Consider the following 13,139-nt stretch of genomic DNA (forward strand, 5'->3'; position numbering starts at 1 on the left):
GTGCGTTAGTTTTTGAGTTAATTGTAATCGTGTGGGTAGGGAGGGTGGGTCCCTGTAAGTACCTCTCATTCCAACTTGCACTCATCTTCACAATTCTCAAACTTTGTACGCGTTAGTTTGTAGTATACCCACTTATTTTTTGTCAATCGTTCTGCGCCCAAGTGGATCATTGGGGGTTCATAGCGCTGTGAACACGCGGTAGAGGTGAGCTGCAAGTGCCGGTGTAGCGCGAGTGATATTCTTTGCCCGGCGGGGCGGATCGGGGTTGGCACCTCTCATACTCTGATGTGCCTCCCCGACCCGCCGCCATTCTGCCAAGGGGCATCACGGTCTGGGTATCCTCTCTGTGGTAAGACGCGAGAGCGCTGGGGGAAATGGGAACCCTCCGCCAACTGGGGTGTATCACTCGTTCTTGCCAAAGGTATCTTCGGTTCATCTTTGCCGTCGTGGTTCACGTAAGCCACTATGGACTGCCCTTTGACCCATGGAAAGCAAGGTTCGCTTGGCGAAAAATAATGGTCCCCTTTTTTGATAGAAAGTTCTTCTAACTTTCTTTTCTTTTGGTAGAAAGTTCTTCTAACTTTCTTCTCTTTTAGTAGAAAGTTCTTCTAACTTTCTTTTTTGCCCCTTTGTTTTTTCACTTCGTCATAGATTATTCGAGTGCAATCTTAGAATGAGAGGTACCGTGCGGCGTTTAGAATAAGATAAGCGTGCGTGTGTGGGATCCCATGCGATTAGTATTAAGTTAATGTATGTGTGTGAGTGTGTGATACAAGTTCTTTACTGGATTGTGGTAAAGAATTTGTATATGCGAGCCTATGAGCTGAGTAGAGTTAGAACTCATTTATCCTTCTGATAAATGAGGTTGCATTTGGAGGGAGGAAGGGATTTGGAGTTAGGGTGGGTCACTATCGTAGCCACCTCCACGTGGTGTGATCTGGTAATCGGTATCGTTTTCTAAATACTTTTTACATAATGAACTTTAGAAAACGATATCGAGCTAAGAGCTACGATTCTAACTTGCAGTTTCTAATTTTATTTATTGTGCAATATTTTCGTTTGTGAAATGAATCTATCTGCTCTCTCTAAATTCAAAGTTCCCGGAAAATTGTGGCGCCTTCTTGCGGCGGGGTGTGGAACTAACGTAACTGCAGTTTCAAAAGTGTGTAGTTCACCTCGTTCGTCGGAGAGATGGCGCCACGTTTTCAATTTTTGGAATTCATTTAATAGTGATTTTATTGGCTTAATTAATTGCAATTTACATCAGAAAACATGTCGAAATAACTTGGGAATGCATATTATAGTAAATTAAGCCGACAAAATCAATATTAATCGATTTTTCAAAAATAGAACATGTGGCGCCATCTCTTCGGCGAACTGGGTGAACTACATGCATTTGGAACTCTAGGTTCATTAGTTCTTACTTTTACCGCTAGATGGCAGGGCGTACTTTTGAAAGTACAACTAGCGCCATCTCTCCGGCGAACAGGGTGAACTACACGTATTTGAGACACCACGTTCATTAGTTCTTATTTCCACCGTCAGAGGTCCGAATATCAACTCTAAAGCGAGAAACTTCAACTCCTCAGACATCTAGCGGTGAAAAGTTGGAACTAATGAACGTGGTGTCTCAAATACGTGTAGTTCACCCTGTTCGCCGGAGAGATGGCGCCACTAGTTCGATTTTTTTTTTACTGTATTAATATTGATTTTATTAGCTTAATTATTTTAAATATGCATTAAATTACATGAGAGAGCAAATATAATTAATTTCTGAATGTTTTAGATTTCATCGAGCTGTTCCTAACATAACCTATACCTGATCTAAAGGATAATTCAAAGATTGTTCTGCTTTCTTCATTCCATCGATTTTTTAGGTACGTACGATTGTAGCATATATTGAATCGAAAGTGTAGCTTTCGTACCATCACTGTACCAACCCTCGTTAATATTCTAAGAGGAATTATTTTATTATTTGTATTTTTTTGGTCTCCAGTCGATTGCTAGATGACGACAATAGTACAATCTCCGAATGCGCGAATTTCAAATTATGAAGCATACAGTGCAATATTTCAAGCTCTTTACAGCAACAAAATTCTTGTAAGTAATGTATTCGTATATTGAAATTTTCTTCCGTTTATATTAATGTACTACAATAATATAATGTACTGCAATACAACATACTAAATACTAAAATACTACAAAGGCGATGAGCTTAACAAAATTATCTAAAAATGTAATCAAGATGAGGGTAGGAAAGTAATTAGTGTAGTTAAGGTATTTCAATAGCTACGAACTAATAAAAACAGAACACATTTTGTACACTTAAAGGGTATTTATTTTAACCAAACAGATTACATATATATACGATGTTGCTCGTTTAAATGTTACAATCGTTTGTTACATCCTTAGAGTACAATTTACCGCAACATCTTGTGCGTTACTAATCTAGATTGTTGTGTGATAACTTCACGTACCGAAGAAAATGCCTATAATTTATTACAATAATCCTCCTTAATAATATTCATTCTCGTAATCGCTAACCGTACGTAGCGAGGGAAATATTTGCAACTACGGAAGCTTGAAAATATCTTGAATATGTATATTTTAATATTATAATCGTTTGGACAATAATTTTGCTTACAGCAGTTTAAAAAATCATCCCTTTCTCTTTCGTGTTGATTTACTTCCAAGGAAAATCCCTTGGAAATTTTTTTACCATGAAGTATCGAATCATAATTATCTCCCCGTTGAACGAATAATAATTTCATGAAAATACAAAGCCGATCCTCACTATGATAAAACGTAGCTGTCGTGTTCGTATCGTTGACAGAGATCATGACAATATTAATATTATTATACACATATATAATATATAAATACAATATTAATAGTATTAATATAGTGTCAATATAGATTATAATAATATTCATACAGGAGCCTTAGTTCGTGTAGCATATAAATATTATTATAACAGGGAATATAATATTATAAATAGATTCAATATATTAGATTTGTTTTCTCTATATAGACTTTTTTTTTCGTCGTTGCCGACTTTTGTCGCAGTGTGAATCGGCTTGCGATCTCGTCTTTAATTCAATTTAGACGTGGATTTTGGACGCTGAATTCCCATAGACATTTTCGACGATAGATTTATCTGTCTCGGCTTTCTACAAGCGGTAACCTATGAGGTAACGTGAAAAATGCGAGAGAAAATTGGAATAGTTTTCGAAAGACAGCGCGGATTGCACGCTGGAAAGTCGAGAAACGTGTTAACGGTGACACTCGCTGTAAATTAACACTTTGATGGATGTGCGCTTCTTGCAATTTTTCACGGGGAAATTATCTAGAATTTATAACGTGATAAAATTAAGGAACGATAATCCTTAGTTTTTCACTTAATAAAAAATAGATTCTTGTTATTTCTATACCCTTGTTTTACTTGGGATAAAAAATATATTGACAATATGATTTGTACCTCAATTTGTACTGAACGCAATAGAATTTAAGGTATTATAGGTGAATGCTGCAGGGTGTTTCATAAGTGTAGGTCCTAGAAATGGGGGGTAGCTGACGTGATTCTGAATAAGATTTCCCTTTGCAGAAATGGGGTTTGAAGCCTTGTTTTTTAATTATTAAGGAAAAACACGGACCAAACGCGTTGGATTTTTGCGAGTTGGATTTACACGCGCTGAATTCCCATTGCGTTGAATTTTCACGCGTTAAATTTCCACGCGTTGAATTCCCATGCGATAAATTTCCACGCATTAGATCTCCACGCGTAGAGTTCCTATGCGTTGGATTTCCACGCGTTGGATTTCCACGCGTTGGATTTCCACGCGTTGGATTTCCATGCGTTGGATTCCCATGCGTTGGATTCCCATGCGTTGGATTTCCATGCGTTGGATTTCCACGCGTTGAATTCCCATGCGTTGGATTTCCACGCGTTGGATTTCCACGCGTTGGATTTCCATGCGTTGGATTTCCATGCGTTGGATTCCCATGCGTTGGATTTCCATGCGCTGGATTTCCACGCGTTGAATTCCCATGCGTTGGATTTCCATGCGTTGGATTTCCATGCGCCGAATTTCCACGCGTTGAATTCTCACGCGTTGAATTTCCAAGCGTTGAATTCCCACGCGTTGAATTTTCAAGCGTTGAATTCCCATGCGATGAATTTCCATGCATTAGATCTCCACGCGTTGAATTCCTACGCGTTGAACTTCCATGCGTTGAATTTCTACGCGTTGAACTCCTATGCGTTGAATTTCTATGCGTTGAACTCCCATGCGTTGAATTCTCATGTGTTGAATTCCCACGCGTTGAATTCCCATGCGATGAATTTCCACGCATTACATCTCCACGCGTTGAATTCCTACGCGTTGAATTCTCATGCGTTGAATTCCCACGCGTTGAATTCTCACGCGTTGAATTTCCAAGCGATGAATTCCCCTGCGTTGAATTTCCACCCGTTAAATTCCCTCACGTTAAATCTCCACGCGTCAAATTCCTTATTATTCCGTATTTTCCCTTAATAATTCAAAGCCGAAGCTTCATATTCCATTTCTACAAAGGAAAATCTTATTCAGAATCACGTTACCCCTATTTCATGGTCCTATACTAGTTGTAACACTCTGTATACATCGCATTGACACAATAGAATTTGCAATCTAACTAGCCTTTGTTTCACGATGTAACGCGTTACGTGTATCGAAATTGACAATAGCTATTGTAAAACGCAATAACGTTATCTCGTGTAAAAGATAGCAATATCGCCCACCATGAAACAATTGCATCCACCAAAGTATTAACCTACAAGTAGAATAAAAAAGTAGAACAAAGAACACAGAAAATATCGCAGAAACAGGTTTGAAAAGTTGATTGATCGAGAAGAGATTCGTTTCCTCCAAAATTGAATGGAAAATGATTATCATACTCGTATATATAAGTTACTGAATATTTTGAACTTCCTTTTACAACGCATACTGTACAATTCTGTACAATATCGGGAGTTGAATGGAATTTAGGTTTGCCCACATCCGCGCATTAATGTCCGTTCATGGTCACGATTTTTCACCAAGTGAATTCTCTGTAACACCACTTTCTACAAATTTCAATAGTTTCAATGCCACGTTGAAAAAATATCAGCGTTATCGTGTTTTTTCTGTTATCATTTCGCAACTCGTTTGAATCAATGAATTTCCAGAATGATTAATTTTGCAAGCCCGTGTTGAAATTTCAACGATGCCGTGCCGAGTGGATCAATAGCAAGTCCGCACAAGAAACAAGACAAAAATAAGATAAAACGTGACACGAACGATCGCAAAGATAATAAAGAAAAGAGACACAAACGTTTTTAGGCCTGCTAAAAACAACGATACTTTCCTATCGATCGATCAATTTGATCGGAACAAACACGAAATGGGAGATTAAACGGGGGACTAGATGTGAAACGCGTACTCGTTATATGGCAGTTCGACTAGGGTGTTAACAATGTCTCTTTTTTTTTCAACGATTGTTTCTACGGAACATGCATCGTAACGTGTGTTTTTACACGGTAAAAATATATGCATTTCGTATAGTTTAAAAAATACCTACTACGTTGCTTAATGCAACTGCGACGACACGTCTATCGATTAAACCCTTTCAGAGGTGCAAGCACGAACTTCAATTACTATGTTATATACTCTATGGTCGTTTCAAGCTTAGAAATTGTTAGTTGAAAAATTGTGGTAAATTTACTTGACTTTGAGATCACTGGTGATGCCTCGTTTAATATTTCATAATTATAGAAAATTACCATGGTCTCAATTTTTAATATCAATTATATAAAATAGCGAATTCAATTTTATTACCACGGGGTGTGGTTTCTTAAAATTAGCACAATTTAAAATAATGTTTAAAAATTGGTAATAGGTATCACTCGTGATGTCATATTCCTTGAAATTTGGAATATCAGTTATAAAATTGTAAGTTGAAAGTTTTAATTCGAGAAATATACACGATAGAAGTATGGTTTCAAATTTAATATCGAATTTGGATTAATATAAAATAGTAGAGTGAATGCTTGTGACTGCCATTGTGGACGTTTCAGATTTAATTTTCGAAGCTTGGAAACTAATATTAAAATTTGTTTAAGTTCATTACTGAACTGCTATAACATACGATGACAATTATAATATTAATTTAATTTAACAAACTTAAAGCTTACTGAGAAATACCAAGTTGAACTGTTGCTTTAACATACATATTAAAATTGTAATATTAATTTAATTTAACAAACTGAAAGTTTACTGAGAAAAAACTAAGTCGCTGAACCATTATAAATTTTTAACATACATATTAAAATTGTAATATTAATTTAATTTAACAAACTGAAAGCTTTCTGTCGTTCTAGTAAGACCTCAAATTTAATATTTTATGAATTTTGCAACATTAACAATAAAAAGTAAGAAAGTGCAATTCACTGGTCTCAAATTAAATAACTTTGTAACAATAATATAAATTAATAATATAATAATAACGAATACGAAATTTAACGCTTAAATTTGAGGACTACGTTTATTTGGGTCCCAAATTAAATATAAAATTAACATAAAATACCGAACGCTTAAATTTTAGAAGTACAACGCTCAGCCCTCGTGGGAGTCGACAATGTCTTACATTTAATATTCCTTACAATTTCGAACATTGTTAACATAAAAGGCTTAAATTTGAGAAACGTGTACTCCTCACAGCGGTCCCAGGTGACGTTTCAAACTTAATATGCCGTCGAATTTCAAACACCAGCGCAAAATACAAAATTAGAAGTAAATTTAATAATTAACAAGTCGCCATGTAGGTCACCGGTGACGTCCCAAAATGGTGGACGTTAAACGACAGACGCAAGAATTCAGAAAGGGGTGTTCGACTTTCGAACGATTATCGAAGGTTTACATCTCGTATCGATTCATTTAGCCGAAAATATTCGCTCGTTCGTGGCAAATCGAAAACTCTTCAACGACTCTACGAATTCTTGACACCTAATCGTCAAATATCGACGCGAATTGTATTTACGAAATACGATCGATATACCCTGATATCGGAATTTTTTATCCAATTTAACAATATTCGATGGATACAATTTCTTTTCGAAATACTCTCGATTCAACCCTTTGCGAAAGGAACGATTAAAGCATCTACATTAGCAATTTTAACCCTCAGGGTACCAGCATACAATTTTGAACTTGCTACAACGCAATGATACGCTTTTTACTTTGAAATTTATTAACTCTTATACAAACAAAATTTGCACATGCAAACTATCTGTACTCTAAGGGTTAAATCCTCTGTTATTGGCGGGTGAAATAAATTACGGAATTTTATGTACCATCGTTACATGCTTTTGCAGCTGCCGAATAACGGAGGATTACACGGTATACGACGAATTTCTTAGTACATTTCTTAGGTGCAGTAACTAGTTCATCGTCCTCAAAGGGTTTAACGAGACCCTGATCCGTCGAGTGCACCATAACGAGCAAAGTGTTTCTTCTCGTTGACCCGTTCGATCTTCCGATTCGTTTGACCCACGTTTCACGTATCGGCGTAATGTCAATTTGCGAATAATCAATACATCAATATCCGTCGATTATCCGCGTGTATCGATCCGAATGGGTGAACCTTCAATTTTCGGAAGAACGAAAACGACGAATTCTAACCTCAAACAATTCGAAGGATAACAAATTGAACGCGATGAAAGTTGTCGGGGGATCAAATGAAAGGGTTTCGTATTCATATCGCGTCGAGGACAAACGAAAAAGTAAACACGAAGCCCGGATTTGTTCTGTTGTTGATTCTTGGTTGCTTTTTTTTTTGGTTTGTTTGTTTCAGACATATCGACAATTCGATTTCGTAAGATCAGCTCTTATGTCTGATTCTATTTATTTCTTCGGCTCCTCGTTCTGGCCGGGAGTCGATAACACTTCCTGGCGAACCTTGTGACCCCGGAAGCTCGCCTGGATTTTCGTCGCTGCTTTGTGCAGATCCGGATCCGTCAGGTCGATGCCCTCCAGCTCGTTCATGGCTTCCTTTGCCTGCAACAATTAAATGTAACATGGTTACGTGCATTCATAATTATACGCGAGTTAAATTGTTACACTAAAGTGGAACGATTTTGAAACGCGGATAGCGTGATGCAATTTGATCATATTAGTATTGAGAAAATAAGTCGTTTTATAGTTTAAAATTTAGAGAAAATTATAATATAAACGTTTTATTAATATTCTTAGTGCAAAATGGCTAATTAGTTGAAGCAAATCTATTATCTTTATTTGTTATTCATTAGCAAGTATCTAATCTTTCAACGAATCAGCCATTTTGTGTTAAGAATATTGATGGAGCATTTACACAGACATTTTTGTCAAGGTTTAAGCTTCGTATTGATATGTCATATGTGCTGCTTTGTATTACTTTTATGTCATGAATTTTTATCAGACTTTTTAGATTTGAAGCTGAACTGTTGATGCGTGAGAAATCACTGTTCACTTCAATTGGCAATCAATTGTTCTGTATTACGAATATTAAAGGGGCACTTATACAGTCACTTTGGTGAGGTTTTAAGCTTTAAATTGATGTATCACAAGTGCAATTCTGAGATACTTTTCTGTCATGAATTTGTCACAGACTCTTCACGTTTCAAAATTATTATACCATTTATTACAAAAACAAATGTGTCATAATTAATTACCGGACATTAAATATTAGGAACAATGAAGGGGCACTTATACAGTCATTTTGGTCAAGCTTTAAGCTTTAAATTGATGTATCACAAGTTCAATACTGAGATACTTTTCTGTCATGAATTTGTCACAGACTCTTCACGTTTCAAAATTATTACAGCATTTATTACAAAAACAAATGTGTCATAATTAATTACCGGACATTAAATATTAGGAACAATGAAGGGGCACTTATACAGTCATTTTGGTCAAGCTTTAAGCTTTAAATTGATGTATCAAAAGTTCAATTCTGAGATACTTTTCTGTCATGAATTTGTCACAGACTCTTCACGTTTCAAAATTATTACACCATTTATTACAGAAACAGATGCGCTATAATTAATCACAAGTCATTAAATATGAAGACCATTAAAGAGGTATTAATACAGTCATTTTTACTAGATCTTAAGCTTTAATTTGATGTATTATATGTACCATTTCGCAATTTTTTTACAGTGATAAAATCATCTTACTAGACTTTAAAAGTTCTTTTGTATTACTCTCGTATACGAGCCGCCTTTGTTGTATCGCTATTTAAAAACATTCACAACTCAACTATGACGCTTCCTCGACACAACGGCATCGTTTTAAAAAAAGAACTTGCCACTCTCAATAGAGTCATCGATCGATCCACGGGAACAAACGCAACGTTGAACAGGAACCTCCAAAAAAGACGTCGTCGCGTCGCCCTTCTTGTCACGGCCTATTTCTCGCGATTATGCGCGCAATTATTATCCCACCGGCTAAATTTAGGCTTGATTATAACGAAACAAGTGGCTCTGATGTCACCAGCAGGGTTAAGCTGGCTTAACAAGGGCTCGGGGAAAAAAAGAGGAGCCACCACATGCAAAAGAGCAGGTTTATAAACATGTAGATTGCAATTAAGCGACAAGATATTTGCATTCTACCCCTACTCTTCGGCCTATCGTTAACCATCCTCTATTCACTTTCATGCTTCCGACAGGGGATCGATAAAATTTTAAAGAAAAATGGTGAATTATTGGACGGAATATTTTAAAGTGATTAAAATTTAAGATGATTAAAGTTAATTTATAGGATTGTTAATGTGAAATGAATGTAGAAATACAGAAATGTAAATGGAATTTTTAAATGCAGATACTGAGACGTTTAGGAACATTACGTTTTCTATTTGAAGATTAGTTAAACAATTTATAGGCTTGTTAATGTGAAATGAATGTAGAAATACAGAAATGTAAATGAAATTTTTAAATGCAGATACTGAGACGTTTAGGAACATCAAGTTTTCTATTTGTGGATTAGTTAAACAATTTATAGGTTTGTTAATGTGAAATGAATGTAGAAATATAGAAATGTAAATGGAATTTTTAAATGCAGGTACTGAGACGTTTAGGAACATCAAGTTTTCTATTTGAAGATTAGTTAAACAATTTATGGGTTTGTTAATGTGAAGTGAATACAGAAATACAGAAATGTAAATGGAATTTTTAAATGCAGATACTGAGACGTTTAGGAACATTACGTTTTCTATTTGTGGATTAGTTAAACAATTTATAGGTTTGTTAATGTCAAATCGATGCAAAAATATTTTTAAATATCTTCAAACATTTTAAAGAATTTTTAAATATTTTCAAAAATTTAAAAATATCAAATTTTCTATTTAATAAATGTTCAAACTTGCAAACCTGAAAAATCTAAAAATTTAAAACATGAAAATATAGAAATATAAAAATATGGAAATATGTAAAAATACAGAAATGTTAAATTTGTGAATCGAGAGACAAGCACGAAGAAAAAGAATGTAAAGGATCTCAGAATTTATGAATACAGTCCCGATATCTCGCAGACATATACAAGTTTCTCTTTTATAAAACCGATTTTACCCAGCTTTTCTAGCAACGAGGGATTCGTGCGAGAAGGCTTTCCGTGTCGTCGTTACTTTCGACGACCAACTTGTTCGGACAAAGGTATTCGGATCTTTCGTGACCCAACGTTATTCGTCACCCTTTGAATCGTGAGTTATTTTGATGGCTTGATGCCGAATGTTTTAAGACTTGACAGGTTACGATGTTCAAAGTGCATTTTTACCGTTAACAACTATAATAATTATCGATTTCTTATGATTGATGTGACTTTATTTGAATTTCAACAAATTTTTTTTCTTTGTAATTTATTAGAATTTCATTTTTAGTTAAAGTGTAAATAAAAGCAAAATATGTATTGCGTTTTTTATATTTGTAAATAAAAATGTTTCTAGGTTTTTGGATTATTAAAATTGTTATATTGAAAAACAATTACACTTATGAATTTGTGAAAATCATGAATTAAAACATCTTTAATTTTATGAACTCATAAAAATCGTGAATTAAAACATTTTTAAATTTTTGAAGTTGTGAAACTTTTGCATTAAAACATCTTTAATTTTATGAACTTTTGAAAATCATGAATTAAAACATTTCTAAATTTTTGAAGTCGTGGAACTTTTGTATTAAAACATTTTTAATTTTATGAATTTATGAAAATCATGAATTAAAACATTTCTAAATTTTTGAAGTTGTGGTACTTCTGCATTAAGACATCTTTAATTTTATGATGTCATGAAATTCTTGAATTAAAACATCTCTAAATATTTAAACTTATGAAACTCCTAAACTAAAAAATTGTTAAATTTCTGAATTTTTACAATTTGTCCAATAAAAATTCTCCAGCTTTCTAAACCTCTAAACTTCTTACATTAGCAAACCTCTAAATTCTACAATTTAAAAAATTTCAAAATTCCACAATTTGCAAAATTTCAAAACTCTGCAATTTGCAAAACCTCAAAATTCTGCAAATTCAAAAAACTTCAACTTTAAAAATCTCCAAATAAAAGAAATCTAATAAATTTCCAAATGTATAAAAGAATTTCGAGATCCAAAAATACATAAACTTTTAACAACCCTAAATTTCTATCTTCGAAAATAAAAATTTTTTTAAAAAGTAATTTCAAGCTCAGTGATCCAGCGACGATAGCATAAAACAAGATATTCGAAGTCTTACGAATCAAAAATTCATGAAAACCGTTCCATGCACGACAGCGAAAGATAGATGGTAAAATTGGATGATCCGCGTAGCTGTAAAACGTTGCGTCAACCTGCAAAACGTTGAAAGCAAGATGAACGACTTCCGGCGAGACGGACGTGCGCAAAAGAAACCGAAATTAAATCTCCCTTTCATGAAATACGCACACAGTGCGGAACAATGTGGTATTGTCAGAAAAAAAAGCCAGAGAAGAGATTAAAATCGCGTCCTTGAAACGTTGTTAATTCAACTAGTACGTCTATACACGACCCAGAAAACCGAAATTGCAGGAAATTAATGAAACAAGGGTGACTGTAAATTGTAGTTTAATTGTAGGAGCACTGTTAGGAAGATCATACAACCATTAACAAAGTTCTCGAGTATTAAGATCTGCCAGGGTGAAGTGTGATCTTAAGTAAAAGCCCTTGTTGGCTGAAAGCTCGAAATCTTTGAGGGGTCTTTAAAACCAGCTTTCGCGCTTTCTTCTTCGTACCCCTTGTTGGACAGATCATCGTTCTTCCACGGATTTATTTACCACTTATTTTCGAGATTGTTTGGAAATATAGAATGGAATTTATTAAAGTAAAGGTGCACGTATGTAATATAGCTTCATGTAGCTTTGTGCAGTTTTGAAGCTTCGTACGGCGGTTAAATAGTGTTTAACCTGATTGTTCTTAATGAAATTGAGGGAGATAGGAGAAAATTGTTTATTAATAAGGAAAAACAGCTATGTAAAACGTTATAAGGAAAACATTATTATAAGCTGAGGAATTATTAAAGAAAATTATAAGAAGTTGGATTACTGTGAGAACCATTAGAAGTTAGGTTAAGTAAGAAAGTCATAAGAAGTTAGGTTAACGAAGAGGACCATAAGAAGTTAGGTTATGTAAGAAAATCATAAGCAGTTAGGTTAAGTATGAAAATAATAAGAAGTTAGGCTAAGTAAGAAAACCACAAGAAGTTAGGTTAACTAAGAAAATCATAAAAAGCTCAGTTAAGTAAGAAAATCATAAAAAGCTCAGTTAAGTAGGAAAACCATAACAAACACAGTTAAGTAAGAAAATCATAAAAAGCTCAGTTAAGTAAGAAAATCATAAAAAGCTCAGTTAAATAAGAAAATCATAAAAAGCTCAGTTAAGTAAGAAAATCATAACAAACACAGTTAAGGAAGAAAATCATAAAAAGCTCAGTTAAGTAGGAAAACCATAACAAACACAGTTAAGGAAGAAAATCATAAAAAGCTCAGTTAAGTAAGAAAATCATAAAAAGCTCAGTTAAATAAGAAAACCATAAAAAGCTCAGTTAAGTAAGAAAATCATAACAAACACAGTTAAGGAAGAAAAT

General features: G+C 34.4%; 1 protein-coding gene across 1 annotated transcript in view; it reads right to left on the reverse strand.

Annotated features, from left to right (window-relative positions):
• Positions 1-2,315: 2,315 nt before the first annotated feature.
• igl (IQ calmodulin-binding domain containing protein igloo) overlaps positions 2,316-13,139 on the reverse strand; it is a 79,947-nt gene continuing 69,123 nt past the window's right edge. The window contains exon 4 of the mRNA XM_003701665.3: positions 2,316-8,072. Within this exon, the coding sequence (XP_003701713.1) occupies positions 7,920-8,072 (153 nt within the window). The 3' untranslated portion in view covers positions 2,316-7,919. The remainder of the gene's footprint in view (positions 8,073-13,139) is intronic.

This window comes from Megachile rotundata, chromosome 4 (genome assembly GCF_050947335.1).
Source record: "Megachile rotundata isolate GNS110a chromosome 4, iyMegRotu1, whole genome shotgun sequence".
NCBI classification, from domain to species: domain Eukaryota; kingdom Metazoa; phylum Arthropoda; class Insecta; order Hymenoptera; family Megachilidae; genus Megachile; species Megachile rotundata.